This window comes from Lepidochelys kempii, chromosome 6 (genome assembly GCF_965140265.1).
Source record: "Lepidochelys kempii isolate rLepKem1 chromosome 6, rLepKem1.hap2, whole genome shotgun sequence".
NCBI classification, from domain to species: domain Eukaryota; kingdom Metazoa; phylum Chordata; order Testudines; family Cheloniidae; genus Lepidochelys; species Lepidochelys kempii.
Window position 1 is genome coordinate 102,417,191 of NC_133261.1, and position 18,469 is coordinate 102,435,659.

General features: G+C 44.0%; 1 protein-coding gene across 5 annotated transcripts in view; it reads right to left on the reverse strand.

The window, feature by feature from the left end:
* Window positions 1-1,262: 1,262 nt before the first annotated feature.
* Window positions 1,263-18,469, reverse strand: part of TTC7B (tetratricopeptide repeat domain 7B) — a 302,589-nt gene continuing 285,382 nt past the window's right edge. For all 5 annotated transcript variants that reach the window (XM_073349423.1, XM_073349422.1, XM_073349421.1 and 2 more), the window contains one exon: window positions 1,263-9,604. In XM_073349423.1, coding sequence (XP_073205524.1) covers window positions 9,383-9,604 — 222 coding nt within the window. In that variant the 3' untranslated portion in view covers window positions 1,263-9,382. The remainder of the gene's footprint in view (window positions 9,605-18,469) is intronic.

Consider the following 18,469-nt stretch of genomic DNA (forward strand, 5'->3'; position numbering starts at 1 on the left):
CGACCTCAACTCCTAGTGTAGACCAGGGCTTAGAGCTTCTAAATTTTACTCTACGTTCCAGGTGTAATCTGAAACTGTTTTAAAACCAATTCCTTAAATTTACCATAAGTGGCAGTATCACCAATTAGCATCTTACTGAATATGTCCAAAGCTCTCCCAGTCAACTTTGCAACCAAAGTGGTCATCTGTTCATCCTCAGGAATTGCATGGAGCATACACAGCCTCTCAGAGGGGATGAAATATTCAGCAATGTCCCTGGACTCGCTGTATGGAGGACACAACCGCTCTCACCTGTGGATTTTTGGAAAGATGGGATTCTGCTCTTCCACTCCATTACAGCCAGTTCATGCTTTTGGGCTTCTCTTTCCTTATCAGCCTTGAGCTGTCTAAGTTCCATGGCTCTCTGGTGGGCTGTTTTTTGCTCATCGATTTCTGTCTGTTTCAGTTCCAACTATGTCTGGTGTTCTTTCTCCCTCTCTTCTGCCTAGAACCTGCAGAGCTCCAACTTAGCAACTGTTTCACTATTTTCACTCATCTTGCTGCTTTTCTGCCTCTATTTCCCTTACCCGAAATAAGCAAACAGAAAATAACAAACGAGTAACCACTTTGTCTGTTCTCCAGCCAACACACTTAAAATCACCACCAGTGTCTCAGAGCAATAAGCTGTGCACATTACCCTGCTTGACTATGACACTGTGATGGGTTGGATCCCCCTTCTGGGATGCCACCTGATGTACTGGGATTTCTCTGAGCTGGCCTGCCCCACTCGCCTGGGCTTCCTCTATGTTTTGCTGAATTAGGCTCTCTGGCAGCATACACACAGGTAGGGACGCACCACCTTTGGAATCACACAGAGTCTGCAAACAGCTCTCTATGAGAGGTTTCAGAGTAACAGCCGTGTTAGTCTGTATTCGCAAAAAGAAAAGGAGGACTTGTGGCACCTTAGAGACTAACCAATTTATTAGAGCATAAGCTTTCGTGAGCTACAGCTCACTTCCTCAGATGCATATCGTGGAATTCTCTCTATGAGAAGACTCAGCTAGGAAATCACCCAGCACTCAAGTGCAGCTCCCCTCTGGAAAGTACACCCAAAATAATATTGTCCTGTGCTGTAGAGAAATCTATACAACATAGGCTCATAAATTCACCCCTCCCTCAATGTGGAGGAAGATATGCACAACTTCTTAAACCCCCTCCCCCCAGTTAGAAATTGCACAAACTGGGTTTAACAATAAAACAAATTTATTAACTATAAAAGGCAGATGTTAAGTGATGATTATAAGGGATAGCAAACAGAACAAAGCAGATTACAAAGCAAATAGAACATGCATACTAAGCTTAAGATCTTAAAGAGACTGGTTTCAAGAAATAATTTCTCACCCTAAATGTTATTTTAGTCAAGTTGCAGAATTTCTGTAGCTTAGAATTCTAGTTATTTCTCTTTACAGACTGGACTAGACTCCTGTCTTAGTCTGGACTCAGTCCTTTCCCACTGCTCAGTTCCTTTGTCTCTTCAGGTACGGTCAGCAGTCTTTCTTCTTGGGCAGGAAGGCAATGGAGAAGAGTCCTGTTTGCCTTACTCCCCAGCCTTAAATAAGATTTACCTAAGGCTGGAATCTTTGTTTACCACCCCCTGCTTTTAATGGAAAATTACTAGAAGTCCAAGATGGTGTTTAGTACCAGGTGACAGGACCACCTGCCCTAGTAGCATCACAGCTACGGCCCAGGACGCCTCTCTGGAAGGAGCGAGATTAGTATCTTCAAAGTCTTATTGTTCCTCCTAATGGCCCATCAAGGTTGATGGTCTGTTGTCTGGTAGGTGTCTCCCAAATACACACACACAGTTGTAGTTGTTACATAGTCAATACTGATAACTTTAGATACAGAAATGATACATGCATACAGATTGGATAATCACATGATAATCACAGATTGGATAATAACCTTTCTGATGATACCTTACAAGACCCAACTTGCATAAAATATATCTCCATTTTGCCATATCCATATCATAAGCATATTTCCATAAAGATAGGGGGAGTAATGTCACACTCACTACCTCCTGCTCCAAGTGCATTTCCTCAGACCTTGCCTTTTCTACATAGGAATAGCTATGTGTGTATAGTGCTAAAAGAAAGAAAACCAAACCAACAACATTCTACTCACACACTTCTCCCCCAACGGAGAGGCTGAGAGAACAAACTTCATGACAGCTGCTAGTCATGTTGCTTTAATGCACTATGGGAAGGTGCTCAAGGCAAGAAAGAAACTGAAGCTTGGGGAAAGCACTGTTTTAGCAAAAAGCCAGGGAAGAAGCAGCAGCCTCCCAACAGATCTTTTACCCCAGTGGTTAGGGTACTCACCTAGCATGTGGAAGACACCCCCCCCCAAAAAAATGCAAGTCTTCCTCTCTGCCTGAGGAAGAAGGGATTTAAACAGGCATCTGCCACCTCTCAGGTGAGGGCTCTGGAAATGTCTGCTGTGGCGCTCCCCCAGTGTCTCCGGTTGAAGCCGTTTCAGTGTGGTTAAATAAAAAGAAGTCATTAGCATGGAGGAGGACTGGCTCCGGGGGGGTCTCCCACATGAGTGCTGTAACCACCAGTCTAGAGCTTCATTTGCACAACTCTTCCTGGCCCAATGATTCTTGGCCCCCACACAGCTGTTTTGTGCAAGCTCATCTGTAGGCACTCACACCAGTAGGTGAGGTCCAAGCATACTCACTGGATTGGGCCCTGCAGCTGAGTTAGGCAGAGGAATGCATATTGTACACTGACTTGCTCTGGGGAGCAGGCTGCCAGATGCCTGGCCTGGAACTGTAGCGTGCATGTGCTGTGGGAATGTTTATGGCAAATATGTAGGTGCTCAGCAAGATTAGGTGGTTCAGCAGCAGATGAGCAGGGGGCTGTGAATGCTAGTGGGACCTGATCCTGGGATTTAGGCACATAAATTCTTTTGTGAATGTAGCCCTCAGTTTATACATGTGGGGTAAGCACCTCTATAGACCAGAGTGGCCCTTCGACTGTTATTTGGGACCCATATTTTTAAAGGGTGGTGTTTGAGAAGCCATGGCTTCTCAGCCCTGTTGGTCTTTCATACTGCTTAAGGGGAAGGGATCAAGTGTAAATGAAGGCTACAAGGGAGGTGGCAGGTCCTGGCATGGAAAAGAGTGAGAGAACCACGGACTGGGCTCTTTAATGGTGTCTTCCCTCACCCTGGTATCTCACCGTCAATTATCACTAGCTGCTATTGTGGCTAACAATCGTTCCAGAGACCTTCCAACATGGTGATGGTTTCATATGGAGAATGTGAATTTATGTGGAGGCTAGGTTTTCTACTGCATGCATCCAATGAAGTGAGCTGTAGCTCACGAAAGCTTATGCTCAAATAAATTTGTTAGTTGCTAAGGTGCCACAAGTCCTTTTTTTTTTATGTGGAGGCTGTATTTGAACAGATGAGTGGGAGTCAAGACTATGTTCAACTTGCTGCTACAGACTTAAGATCTCATGGATCTAGTTTATTCACCTGTAAAATGTCATCAATGTTCTGTACCTGGCTTGGAGCAGTCTTGTGAAGTTTAATCTATTCTTGGATGAAGTGTGGTACAGTAATGCCAATTTCAAGTGATGTGACTGAAACGGTCTGCTCTGAATGCATCTTATTTAAAAAAACACAATCAAAATAAACTGTCATCACATTTCAAGCATATTAACCTTTTCCTATCTTAAACAGATTTTTATGTCTACAGTTCCATAGAAGGTGATTACTTCCGGCTTCCCAGTCAGTCAGGATTCAATTAGCACTCCCTCACTAGCGAAGAAGCTATGTTCTTTGTTGTTCTCCTGTCTTGTGAACTACATTCAGAAAAAAGAAAAGGAGTACTTGTGGCACCTTAGAGGCTCATGCTCAAATAAAGGTGCCACAAGTACTCCTTTTCTTTTTGCGAATACAGACTAACACGGCTGTTACTCTGATACATTCAGAAAAAGTACTGACTTCAGTTGCTGTTGAATGACTGTAAAAATGGCATTGTGGGGGTCAGAGTCTGGCTTTTGTATGATATGAATAGAGCTGGGAGAATGAGAATCTTTTGCAGAGAAATTTGTGATTTCAAAATTTTGTTTCATTCAGATTTGAACAAAACCCCAAAGTTTTGAAATTCATCATGCAATGCAATGTGAGCTGGGGATGCGAGAAACCCTGGGAGCCCCAACTCCGAGGCAGCCAGCCTAGTGGGCTGCCCCAGAGCCAGCGACCCTGAAAGCAAGGTTGTCAAGGAGCTGCATGTCTGGGAGTCAGGATTTCCAGCTAACAGAGAGCCTGAAAGCCCTAGAAACCCAGGCAGGTTTCAGAAAAGATTTCCAAGATTTTGACAAATTGGCAAATTTACAAATACAAATATTTTTTTTTTACCCATCTTGCCCTGAAAACTCAAATTGGGTGCAGAGTAAAGTTGGCTATTTTTCTTCTCTGGCCTCACCACTAATAAAGATTGTGTAGGGTGAATTATGTATATACGTGGCTCCTAGATGCCACTGACAATACTATATATATAATAATATATATAATACTCTAAGCCTTCAATTAACTGGGGCAGTGCTATAGAACAGAACATAATTTGGATGCAGTGGGGTTTCACAGGTGATACTGAAGACATAATTTGGCCTACATGACCTTTATTACTGATGGTGATGAGAGAGAAGGTAATAGCCCAGGTTGAGTATGAGGGTTGCTGGTCAGGGCAAAGTGTCATTTTAACTGAAAACTGAGTAAATTTTCATAGGCAATTAGACAAAATAAATCTAGAATTCCAAGATGCCATTTTAACTTTACTTCACCCACCTTGTCAGTTTAATACCGTCACTTTACAGAGTAGAACAGAACCTTCAGAAAAAATGTTTCCAAAATAACATATTTTTGCATAAATGTCTGATATTCAGATTGTATAATATCCAGATGCTGAACAATATGGAAGATACAATTGGGTTGGTTCTGCCTCTCTCTGAATCCTGCTGTCCTCATCCAGGCAAGACACATTTGGGCTGAATTAATTCCTTGTGTAAGTCCTATTACTTAACTAGTTAGAGTGATGTATTTGCCTCATTGACTTAAATGGCAATGTTGTCTAATGAAGCTCTGTAGGTTCAGTCATTTTATGCACAGTGGCTGTAACTACCACTAGTTTTGCATATGCTTAGTAGCACCAGATGCAATTAGTTTTGAGAAGGACAAAGAAAAGTTCTGGCTGAAAAAGAAAATCTGCAATCAGTTTTTTGTCCTGATTGAATTCTACTGGACCACAGTCTGAGGTGAAAGAAATACACATTGTAAAAGGGATGCAATTTTCTTTCCAGGCTGAAGATCAGAAGACTTTTATAGCAGTTTACGAAGAGGTGCTCCACATTTCATGTGGGCCAAGCTACAGAATAAAATAAAAATTCTGTTTTGAATATTTTACAACACTAAGGTCTCAGAGTCCAGGTGCTACTAGAGGCTGGGGTCTCAGTAGGTCACTCAGCCTGTTTCAAAGAGAGCAGACCACGATATCTTTCACTAGGACGTGTTACTTAGACTGGGTGCATATACCTTTTTCTAACTACTACTGAGATATAAGACAGATGGCAAAAGGTGTATAGATCAGCTGACGAGAATACAGCCCAGGCATAAAATACATGTTCTTGGCCTTCCTTATGCAGAATCTTGATTTAATAAAGACTGCATGCAGCTACTAAAACTGGTAACTTTTAAGAAGGTAAATTAAGTGATGTTTAAACAAATTCTGCCATTTAATGTGCTATGGGGGTGGGCTCTTGCTAAAGTCTGAAAACTCCTAAATTTGACCTTGCATAGACACTCCATTTTTAAAAGCATGTAGTTGAGTTTTTTTGTTTTGACCAGACAATTTGTAGGCGGTAAAGTCTTGTGGAAAAAAATAATGAAACTGATTCCATGAAAAGAACATGAAATCCTGTTCCACACACTGCTATACCTGAAGTTACTCCTGGGAGAATTCTGCACCACTGTGGATTTTTTTTTCTCCACAGAAAATACATTCTGTGGGAGAGGTGTTGCAGTTATACCCTTTGCCCACCAGGGGCTGCTGTGTCACCAGAACAGAAGCAGACGGCTCACCGCTCACTGGCTGTATCAGTCAGCAGCTGATAGGGAGGAAGAGAGGCCACATGCCTCTCACTGCTGGGCCAGGTGAAGAGGCACAGGAGATGGGTGGGGGGACAGAGAGAGTGGAGCACATGGGACTTCTGTGGGGGTGACAGACTGGGGTTCAGACTGGAGTGGGGGCTGACTGGGAGTGAGGGTGCAGGGACACATGGGGATGTGGTGGGGGGTGCAGAGATACATGGGGACAGGGACAGACATGCCTGACTGATTGGGAGAGGCTAGGGATCATCCAGGATCTGACTGGGGGAGGCTGCCCAACTCCTTAACAGTCCCTCCCATCCCCCAAAAAACTGTTCCATAATTCACACCTAACACCCCTCCAGGTTCACTCCCAGCAATTAGTGTGCACAGAATTTTTAGGCCCAGAATTCCCCCAGGAGTACTGAAGTGTACAATAGGTGTGACAGGCTATCCGCTAACGGAGCAGAGAAGAGTGACCTAACATTACACAGCTATCATTACCATTGGGAGAGTTTATCAAAAGAGGCTAGAACTTTGAATTAAGTGAAAGGGATCAAGCAACAATTCTGGGATTAAAAGGATCCCCCCATATTTTAGCAAACTTTTTGTGCATGTTTATGCCTTAGAATAAGCAGGACATTCTCAAGTGAGGTGTGGTGAGGTTCTCCCTATGGGAGAAGAGTAAGCCTGATGTCTCAGAGCTTGATGTAAACTCACTGTGCCTTGTCAGAAGAGCCTTCCTGCAATAGTGAAAGGGTGGAGAGCTGAAGAACGGTGGGTAGGAATGTCTGTGTGAAGGCAGAGCAGATGATGGGTATTTAAAGAAACTGGCAAAACCAAGGTTTACCATGGACAAAAATCACACACAAGTGTTAATTTCTCCATTTCCTTTTTAGTTATTAGGCATGGAGTCATGGCTGTTGGGCTCAAACATGTTTTAGGGGCTGAAAGGAGTCACAGACAGTGTACACTGTGAGCTGTAGCTACTCGGAGGGTTCAGCAGCGGGCAGATGACATGGAGGGATGACTAAGACATTGCCTAGGCCCGCTGTCAAGGAAGAGAAAACAGGACCATGTCTTGTCAAGAGACGAAAGCAAACGGGGGAAGGGGGGCTGGAAGAAGGAAGGAGTAATGTGATGTTTCTGGGCTGACTGGGGCTGGGAGGGTTACGCCTGGGTTTATGAATTGGGAGCTACACAGTATAACAGTGCACTTTACAGAGGATGTGTGTTCTAAGGATTAAGCTAACAGGTAAAATTTGAAAGCTGCCTCAATCTTATCGGCCACATGAAATAGAAAGAAAAACAAATCAGTGCATCGCTGAGCATGGGGCCAGCTTGGGTCTCCTACTGTTAGAAAACGCTAGAATGTACATGGAAGAAACAGAAGTGTTAGTAAAGGTCCTCTGTCTGCTCTAGAGAAAGTATTTGCCAGAGTCATCCACTATCTTATGCATATGCTGAACACTTTAAAATCACTTCTTGTGGGTGAGTGACAGACTGAAGGAAGCAATGCTTTGTGCAAGCACCATCGCTCACCTCGCTTCATGAGGAATCTGGAAAATTTCCCAGATTCAACACCTGCCCCATATTAGGATGAAGAGGCGGGCGAGTCTGTTAGGGACTGGCTCTTTTCTGTGCAGCAACTGTAGATGATTCTTATCCACTCCCTCCCCGAGAAGCTCTGGCAAACACTTCTGTCCACTAACAACCTGGCACAATTGCTGCCGCTGCCTTGCTAGTAACATGCCACAAGACAATGAGTGTGAGATCTTTGTGAGACAGGTGCAAAGGATGGTGAAAGCTGGGGAGAAACATTTAAGATATTCTTTCCAAATACTGTAGGGGTACAGGTAAAGGAAACTTCAGAATAGGGCTGAGAATGTGTGAATATATGGCAGGGTTATGAAGTCTAAGGTTCTCCAGAAAGAGACAAATCCAAGTACTCATGGCAGATATCAATTTATATACCATTCTAGCATATCAATCAATGCAGCAAAGTATTATTTAATGAATATTTCTGTTAAGGCATGAAGACAGTCAGATATGGTATGGCAGACAGACCAATGAGCTCTCTGATTCCTAACACTTTGTTTTCAAAAGTGTCTTGTATAATTGGGTTGATTTTAAATTTTTTATATTGGTCCAAATTAACTCCATGAGAGCATTTACCATGGGATGGAGTGAAGATTTTTCTATCCTCTGGGGGAAAAAAAAACGGGGGCGGGCGGGATATTTTACAAGACTAGAAGACTAGGCAAAGATATCCGATGTGCCCCTTTTTCTCTTGACCTCACTGCACATAAGCAGTGCTAAAGGTGATCTTCTCAAAGCCAGATGGTCTCCCCACAGGCCCAACATCAATGAGCTGCACTCACGAGTTACCATTTCCACTTCCTTTCATTGCACTTTCAAACAGAGGACAGCCACAGGGGCCATTTAAAAATCTTTTTATTATTAACATAATCTTCCAAGTGTGAGTAATGTATAAGGAATGTCGGTAAATATTCCATTTGAAGCTTCTTTTTACATATTTCCATCGATAAATAAACTCTGAATTCACATAAAAAAGTTACACTTAAATAACGAATACTTTCTTTTTTTGTAGCAGGCATACATTGGTAAAATATAAATATTCTTGTACTCAGCCTTTGTTTTAAGTAAAGATAACAAGTAGCCACACACACCACAGTTTTTAACAACCAAAACCAAGAACTCTTCAACTGATTTTCTGGCCTGGACTAGTATAGAGATGGAAACAGAAAATTCACAGTTTGACTTTAGGCCAAGAGGGGTTGAGACGGAGGAGGAGAGAGAACAGTTTTCACGACAGGCTTGTTAAAAATAGTCTGCTCTGCCACTGAATTTTAATTCAAATATATTATTCTACATTTGGTGGTGGATTCCATTATAATTTTTACATAACACTCAGATGTCACCTAATGAAATATGGCACATTATCTATAAGAACAATATAATCAGGTTTCATAACTACCATGGGAAAAAAATGTAGGCATCTATGAGAGGTGTTTTGGTTTTGGTTAGTCATTTTTTCCTCACTAACATTAAAATATCGTATCACTTCAATGCTTTGTCAGGTTCCCCACAATAGTTAACAAATTTTGTGGGGTTTTCTGTTACCTCTGAAACCAAGCTGCGTTATCAAAGAGACCTGTATGTTGTGTTTCCTCACTCTCAAATCCAAAACTTGAAACATGATGAACTCTGTAATCAAGATATTATCTCACAGAATTCGTGGAATGATGGTAAAAGGGACAATTGGGCTGCTGGCTTCAAGCTCTAATGCTGTCAGGAAGCACTCTGTTGCTGCATCGTCATTGCCCTGAGCTTGCAGCACCTCCCCAAGACCGTTCCAAACCTCATGGGCTGTAGAATTCACCTGGACAGCATCTCTGAGAATCTTCTCAGCCAAACTATAGCGTCCTAATTGGTGAAGTATCAGAGCCTGCAATAAAATAAAATGCAGAAGTGGCTGAGATCACCAACATTAAGTACTGAACACTAGCAGTAGTAACATGAACAACACTCTTTTAATAGGACTTTTACCAGATCCAAGTTATATCTTGTAGCATTGAAAGAAATGAAAATGGCTAGATGATTCAAGTGGATTAATGCATTTCACCATCTCTGCTTTATAAACCTGGGTTCAAATTCTACTTTTGATTGTAAGTGCAAATGAGTGTGGTGGAGTGATCTGACTCCTCTGTGCATATTGGTCTATTTTATAAAATCTCGGTAGCATGGTGAAGAATTATTGCTGAGAAGAGGTGCAGGAATGAAATAGGGTGTTCTTAAATTCACATTGAAGAGAACTGGCAGAGCTGTATAAGCTAGCTGTAAACAATTAGTCGCCACACCTTCATGAGCACCAAGTGGGTATAAAAGTAACCGAAGAGATTCTGTGCAATTGTTTAACCATCCATTGTAAATTCCTGGAGTTTGAATTACTCACTCTCTCCCATGCCAACTACATTAAACTCTATTGTAAGCTATTAACTGTACTATATAATACAACTTTTGAATGCTTGACTGTTGAGAAGAAATTCATGAAGAAGAAAGCAAATAAAATAATTTCAGCAATGGGTTTAATGCAGAAATGCAATAAGAGTTAATTTCTAACAGTCTAATGGCTCTGCAGTTTCATTTTTTGAGTTGTCAAGTGAGTAAGCACTCCGAGGGATGGTGATCAGTGGTTTAACTTACCACAAACAAGGCAGTTGTTCTTGGGATGGTATTCTCCCTCCAAGAGAGAGGGATTTGAAAATTAGACCATCAAATTAATTCAGAAAAAGTGAGGCAGGAAGGAGTCTATGGATGTTTTCTGCACTAAGCTCATTTAGTGTAGCATTCTCAAATTATAACTTACTGCCACCAAAGTGAATGAATACAAGGTACTTGATTTGCAGATATAAGCTTCTCTTCCCAATTCATTTACAGAAATCATCCTTCTGGAAGCTGTGCATATTCTATCCTAGTTAAAAACGCTAGTACTTTGTACATGAAAAATTGTGTGTGTGTGTGTGTGTATTTTCAATATGCTAGATCGCATTTGCCAACTTGTTAAAAAAAACCCCAACAACTGTACTTTTCAAGACCAAAGGAAGCAACATGGTCTTGTAGAGGTAGTAGCCTGATTGATAGGGGTATAGACTAAAACACATTACATCAAATCTGCAGTTACTTTCTATGGAAAGAGCACATTATTTGTTTTTTGATTATATGCTATGGCAGTTAAATACTGACAGCAATTGTTTGGTAGCTATGTTTTACTTAAGATGTTAGGGTATTTGATACTTGTGAAGGATACTGCATCGACAACACTGGAGACAGAAGTTAATTGTTTATTCACAGAACAGCTATTATATGGTCAGTAACAAAGGTAAGTCTTCACACCATGCCCACCAAGGCATGTTAGCCCTGGAGAGTACCACCTTACAGAGACAAAGAATAGTACAATCTCCAGGCCCATTCACCCACTGGCCTCTCTGCTGTGACTGCCAATGAAGATTTTGGTGGTTGTTTTTATGATAATGAATCCTGTTCACTGGAACCCAGTAGACTGAGATTACAGACTCATTTCATGTAGGGCATCAGAAAAGATTGCTATAACATTTGGTCGCGATAGACGTAGGCTAAAATGAAACCTGTGATCTACAGATAAAAGGCTTCATATCCCGTTGTCAGTCTTCTGACTCATAAACCCATCTAAAAGGGAGACCAGATGCCAGAGTTTACTGCAAATCAATTATACTAGTATATATACTAGTATAATTGGTTTACTGCAAACCAATTATACTACACTCGGATTTTTTTTTTTTAACCAGTTTAATAAAAATTGGCTGATCAGTCATCTCCAGTGTTACAGGATTTCCTTCTCGCCGCTGAGGTTCCCAGGACCTACATGCTGGACTCCTCTGCTCTATCACTTTTCTACTGGTCTCTTAATTTAGTTATGTGAAAACTACAGCACAACATAGTCTTGGGGACTTTACAATCTCCAGAATTTGCTAGTGCTGGGTTTTGGAATATTTTGACCATAGTCAGTGTTAGCTGGACTCAGTTCTTCTAAAGCACTGAATCCCCAGATCACTATACCCTAAGCCTGGGAAAGCTCAGAACTGAACCCAATTTGAACATGGGCCTTGCCTAAATGATGGAATACTAATCTGGATACTAAACAGACTGAGGTCTCCCTATATTCTGATTATCTCAAGGAGCACAACCTCGCTTCTTATCAGATCATTTCTGCCCACTACTCTGCCAATGAAACCAGGCCACAATATTCTGTTTGTCTGCTTCCTTCATAATCATTTTCATGATTTATTTTACACTGTCCCATATACACAAAAATACTGTTTTGAGTTTTCTCTCAAATCCACCAGCCCATGGATGGTACTTAATTATATATCTGTAAAATGCTTGGCATAATAGGGCCCCAATCCTTTAATGGGGCTCTAGGTACTACTGCAGGACAAATATATAATAATAATTCAAGCCCCTCACTATGATCCACTATTGTCTCCAGGCCTACTCAAATGCTGATAATTAAGACATCTATTTAGACTGAATGTAATAACAAAACATCCTTAATCTTGCCATGTGCTAGACCTTGTTGAGTAATCACATAATCTTATTTCAGAGTGGCAGCCGTGTTAGTCTGTATCCACAAAAAGAAAAGGAGGACTCGTGGCACCTTAGAGACTAACAAATTTATTTGAGCATAAGCTTTCGTGAGCTACAGCTCACTTCATCGGATTTGTTACCCCACATTTTCCCTCCCCCTTGTTACTCATTACTGTATCATGACTAATACTAGGTTGTAAGATCCTTGGGGCAAGGATCATATCTTCTCTTGACTTTGTAAGGGGTCTAGCACACCTATTAATATTTTCCAGGGACAGTCTTGTTCTTTCCAGATCTACAGAGAAAGAACTGTATTCAAAGATGTGCACTATGCTTTCTTCTGGGGAGGCCACTTCGTTGGGGAAGGGGGAAGTATATCTGTCTTCTCCCCTACTATGGCCCTACACCATGTAGACACTTCAGGGAGAATCATCTTGGCTCTGGAGCTTCTGGGGGACTCAAGGCTGCTGTGACTTGCCCCCTTGACAAATACTGTGCCTCGTTTCCTGAGATGAACAGAGACAGTAAAGTCAATTCCAGCTGTTACAAAAAAAACCCAAAAAAAACCAAAACAAACCCATGATATTGACTAATAAGTCAAGAGAGTAAAAAGAAAATAGCTTTTGGGCTTTTTTGTTTGTTTTCTGGCTTTTGAGCTCTTAGCGTTCATGTCTTCAAGTTTTTCTTTGCAACCCCAAGGGCTAGAAGCTTATTTTTAAGCAGTGAAAACTGAAATTATCACAGTCACTTGTCTCCAGAGCTGGGGTTTTAAGAAAAACATTAAACACTGCAAGACTAGCAATGGAATCACTATAATTGGGAACACTTCAAAGAAATACTGTAGCTCTTCTCTTCAGTGATGGAACCTTGGTGCACTGAGACTTATATTTCTCTGAAAGGTCTCTGCTCATGAGAGCTGGAGATTTGACCACTGACTGAGTTGTCTTGTTCTATCTGGAACAAGAGCCATTCTCAATGGGAGAGTCATTTTAGCTTCCTCTGTGTCCGCTTGGTGCTAAGTGAGCATCTTGGCTTCCCTTGTGGCCTGGAAAACTCTGGGAAAGGAATGGAGAAGAACAAAGACAAAGAACAGATGAAATAATAAACTGAAACTAGGAGGGGAAGAAGAAACCAATGGAGGCACAGGCACCAGAAAATATGAATTCAAGAGCACAGCAGTCAGGACAGAAGCTGTGAATGCCAGTTCTTCTTCGAGTGCTTGTTCATGTCAGTTCCAATTAGGTGTTTGTGCACCACATGCACGGCAGCCAGAAGGTTTTTCCCCAGCCGTATCCGTCAGGTTGGTCCAGGTGCCCCTGGGGACGTGCCTTTGTCGTGCTGGAGATAGAGACTGACCTGCCATCCCCTCAGTTCCTTCTTACCGCCTGTGACAGTTTGCTGGAACGCTCGTGTCTGTTGCTTCGGAAAGCATCTCTCTTAGCAGTTTGAACCAAATCCCCAATTTTTGCCCCAGATCCGTAAATGGCCCCCTCAAGGATTGAACTCACAACCCTGGGTTTAGCAGGCCAATGCTCAAACCACTGAGCTATCCCTCCAGTTAGTACTAGTTAGTGTAGTCTTCTATGTGTTTCATTTGGGGGTTCCCCCCTCCCCTTTCTTCCAGTAATGGGGCATGCTGGGCTTTAAACTCTGTGTGCCACATGGCAAGCTTATGCCCAGGAGCGACCCACACACTTCTTGTCTGAAGTGTTTGGGAGAAAGCCACCAAAAAGAATGCTGCAACATCTGCAGGGGATTCTGCCCAAGGATGCAAAAGGAGAGGGACCAGAGTCTCAAGATCCTCCTGATGGAGGAGGCGCTTCATCCACACTTGGACCTCGGATCAGCAGAGCCAGCATCGAGCACCTCATCTTTGGTGCACAGTGTGCCAGCACCAATGGCACGTGCCCCACTTTAGCTGGTGCCCCCCTTTGTGTCTCTCCCATGAGTCGCCCACCCTCCTGTATTGCTCTGCCACTCATCAAAACTATTTGTGATACCACCAAAACTCTGTGGCAGACCCTGGCCTCTTTGCCACCAATGGCAAAGAGGAATAGATGAAAGTACTTTGTTCCCTCGAAGGGGTACGAACATCTGTATATCCATTCCCTGCCGGACTCCTTGGTGGTAGCTGCGGCGAATGAGCGGGAGTGCCAAGGCTACCAGGGCCCCTCCCCAAAAAATTGGGAGGCAAAAAAGCTAGACCTCTTTATGAGGAAAATGTACTCCACTGGAGGGCTCCACCTCCATATAGCCAACCACCAGGCCATCCTCAGCAGGTATAATTACAACTTCTGCAGAGCGATGGCCAAGTTCACGGAGTTGTTGCCAGAGGACTCCTGGGCAGAGTTTTCCTTCTCATCTCCTGAGCTCATTGCCCGATCATCGTTGCAGGCAGCCCTTGACGTAGCAGATGCGGCCACCTGCACCATTGCCTTGGGGATAGCCATGAGGAGGAGCTCCTGGCTACAAGTTTCAGGGCTTCCATATGAGGTCCAGCAGACAACCAAGACCTCCCCTTTGAGGGTTTGGCCCTCTTTTCAGAAAAGACCGATTCACAGCTTCATGGCCTTAAGGGCTCAAGGGTCACCCTCAAGTCCCTTGGCTTCCTCACTCCGGCTAATCAACAAACATTTTAAGCTGCAGCCCCTGCCTCATTTTTACCATCCTCAAAACAGACAGGACTTTTCTTGGTGGTGAAATAGGAATAACAGAAGAGGCCTCACCTGTCATCAGGCCAGGTCTCTGGTCAGACCAAACAATCCTCCAGCCAGAAGCAGACCTTTTGAAGGTACACATGGGGGTGACACACCAGTCCAAACACTGGATCCACCCTGCCTCACATTCCCATGCTGACTTTCGACCCTGCGTGGGCCTGTATTACATTGGATTGCTGGGTACTCCGCATGGTAGAAAGGGAATACTCCCTTCAGTTCTCTGCCCACCTACCCTTCCACCCCCCTTCCCCATCCCTCTTCAGGGACCCCTCTCGTGAGCAACTCCTCACAAAGGAGGTGCACTTGCACCTAATGTTGGGGGCAGTGGAAGAGGTTTCTCAGGAGCTGAAGGGCAAGGGGTTCTATTTCTGGTATTTCCTAATACCGAAAGCCAAAGGCAGCCTCAGGCCCATTCTAGACCTGCGAGAGCTCATGAAGTTCATGAAGAAACTGAAATTCTGCATAGTCTCTTTGGCCTTCATTATCCCTTCCTTGGATCCAGGAGACTAGTATACCCCCTCAATTTGAAGGACACTTACTTTCACATTTCAATCAAGCCATCCCACAGAAGTTACCTCAGGTTTGTGATGAATCATAATCATTATCAGTTCACAATCCTTCCATTTGGACTGTCAGCGGCTCCTCAAGTATTTACCAAGTGCATGGCAGTCATAGCTCCTTTCCTGCACAAGAGCCAGGTGCAGGTGTTTCCATACTTCGACGACTGGCTAATCAAGGGCCGCTCCAATGTGCAAGTGAGCTACATAAGAGCTACTTTTGATGACCTGGCCTTCTAATGAATGTACAGAAGTCAATCCTAGCCTCCACTCAGAGAATAGAGTTCATAGGGGCAATGCTGAACTCTACGCAGGCAAAGGCATTCCTCCCAGAGTCACAAGTGAGCTGTAGCTCACGAAAGCTCATGCTCAAATAAATTGGTTAGTCTCTAAGGTGCCACAAGTACTCCTTTTCTTTTTGCGAATACAGACTAACACGGCTGTTCCTCTGAAACATTTCCTATCCCTGTGTGACTTAATAAGAAGCCTCATGCAGTTCCCTACTACCACAACAAGGAGTTGCCTAAAACTTCTGCCACACATGGCTGCTTGTACCTATGTGGTGCAGCATGCCAGATTAAGGCTCCAGCTCTTCAGGCGTGTTAACTTGAGTGTATCAGCCAGTTCGAGACTGTCTAGACAAGGTCGTCACTTCTCCTCATCCGGTCCTCTAGTCCCTCCTATGGTGGCTCAACCCTCAGGAGGTCTGTGCACGTGTCCCCTTTGCCAGACCAGAGCCGTCCCTCTCGCTGGTGGTGGACGTGTCAGCGTTAGGATGGGGAGCGCACCTTGGAGACCTCAGAACTTAAGGCTTCTGGTCCCAAGCGGAGCACTCACTCCACATCAACATCAGAGAGCTGAGAGCAATCCTTCTCATAGGCTGGGCATTCCAAGTTCACCTGGAGGGCAAATATGTATAAGTTATGATGGCCAATACAACAGTGATGTTTTATATGAACAGACGGGGGGATGTGTGCTCCTCTCCTCTGTGGCAGGAAGCTCTCAGTCTGTGGGACTTTTGCGTAGCTCACTCAATACAGCTGGAGGCATTGTACCTTCCCGGAGTACAGAACGAGTTGGCAGACTATCTCAGCAGGTCCTTTCACAGACACGAGTGGTCCCTACACCCGGATGTCGTGAATACCATCTTCCATAAGTAGGGATTTCCCCACATAGACTTATTCACCACACGGCACAACAGGAAGTGCCTGCAATTCTGCTCATTCCTGATTCATAGCCCAGGCTCCATTGCAGATGTGTTCCTCCTTCCCTAGAAGGGACCCCTTCTCTACGCGTTCCCTCCCATGCCTCTCGTTCCCAAGGTGCTCCTCAAGGTTCAAAGGGACGAGGCCTCAGTGATATTGATAGCTCCAGCCTGGCCCCACCAGCACTGGTACACATCCCTCCTGGAAATGTCTATGGACAATCCAACCACATTACTGCTCTTACCGGACCCAATAACTCAGGATTACGGCTATCTCCAGCACCCTAATCTTGAGTTGCTTCACCTCACGGCGTGCAAAACTCCATGGTTAAACCTGATGGAGCTTGCCTGTTCGGGTCCGGTCAGGGAAGTCCTCCTGGGCGGTAGGAAACCCTCCACTAAGGCTATCTACCGGGCCAAATGAAAAAAAATTCACAATTTGGTCCTCCCAATTCCAGCATGTTCGTCAATACCTGTAATATTGGACCACCTCCTCCATCTCAAACAGCAAGGGCTTTCCCTGTCGTCAATAAAGGTCCATCTGGCTGCTATCTCGGCCTTCCACACAGATATAGAGGGCCAGTTGGTCTTTGCCAAGTTAGTCTTGTCTGTGGTAAGTTTTTTCCTAAATGGTCTCAACATACTATGCTCTCAGGTGCAACAGCCAGTCCCAGCCTGGGATCTTAACTCAGTCCTTTTCCAGACTAATGGGGATACCCTTTGAAACGTTGGCTAAATGTTTGTTGCTGTACCTCTCATACAAGGTGGCACTCCTGGTAGTGATAACATCATCAGCCAGGAGGGTGTCTGAGCTTAAGGCCCTAACATCTGAGCCTCCTTACATGGTGTTCTTTAAGGATAAGATCCAGCTCAGGCTGCATCCCGCTTTTCTCTCTAAGGTTATCTCCCAGTTCCACTTGAACCAGGATATCTTCCTTCCAGTTTTCTACTCCAAGCCGCACGCAAGCAGCAGGGAGCAGAAACTGCATTCGTTGGGCGTTAGGCGGATATTAGGTGGACATTAGCCTTCTATATCAAGTGCACCCCACAAGGGCGAAGGCATCATCAGTGACATTCCTGGCCCATGTTCCGACACAGGAGATTTGCAGAGCTCAACATGGCCATCAATATATACTTTTACTTCGCATTACACTATTACACAACAGGCCAGAGATGATACAGCCTTCAGCAGAGCGGTGCTACAATCAGCAAACGTTTGCGCTCTGACCCTGCCTCCAAAACTTGGGCTTGGCAATCACCTAATTGGAATTGACATGAACAAGCACTTGAAGAAGAAAAAAATGGTTACTTACCTTCTCATAACTGTTGTTCTTCGAGATGTGTTGTTCATGTCCATTTCAATACCCACCCTCCCAACCATCTGTCGGAGCAGCTGGCAAGAAGGAATTGACGGGGTGGCGGGTCAGCAGAGGCCAAAATCCAGCGCCATGAAGGCGCCACCTTACGGGGTGCCTGGACTGACCTGACCTGATGGATACTGCTAGGGGAAAAACCTTCCAGCTGCCGTGCATGTGGCACGCGCATACCTAATTGGAATGGACATGAACAACATATCTCGAACAACAATTACAAGAAGGTAAGTAACCGTTTTTTCCTGCGGCAGAATAATATGTTCCGATAATCTGTGTGTGTGTGTGTGGGAGGACGGCTTCAGAGAGAAGGTGATACTGGCCACAGCTATGAACTGC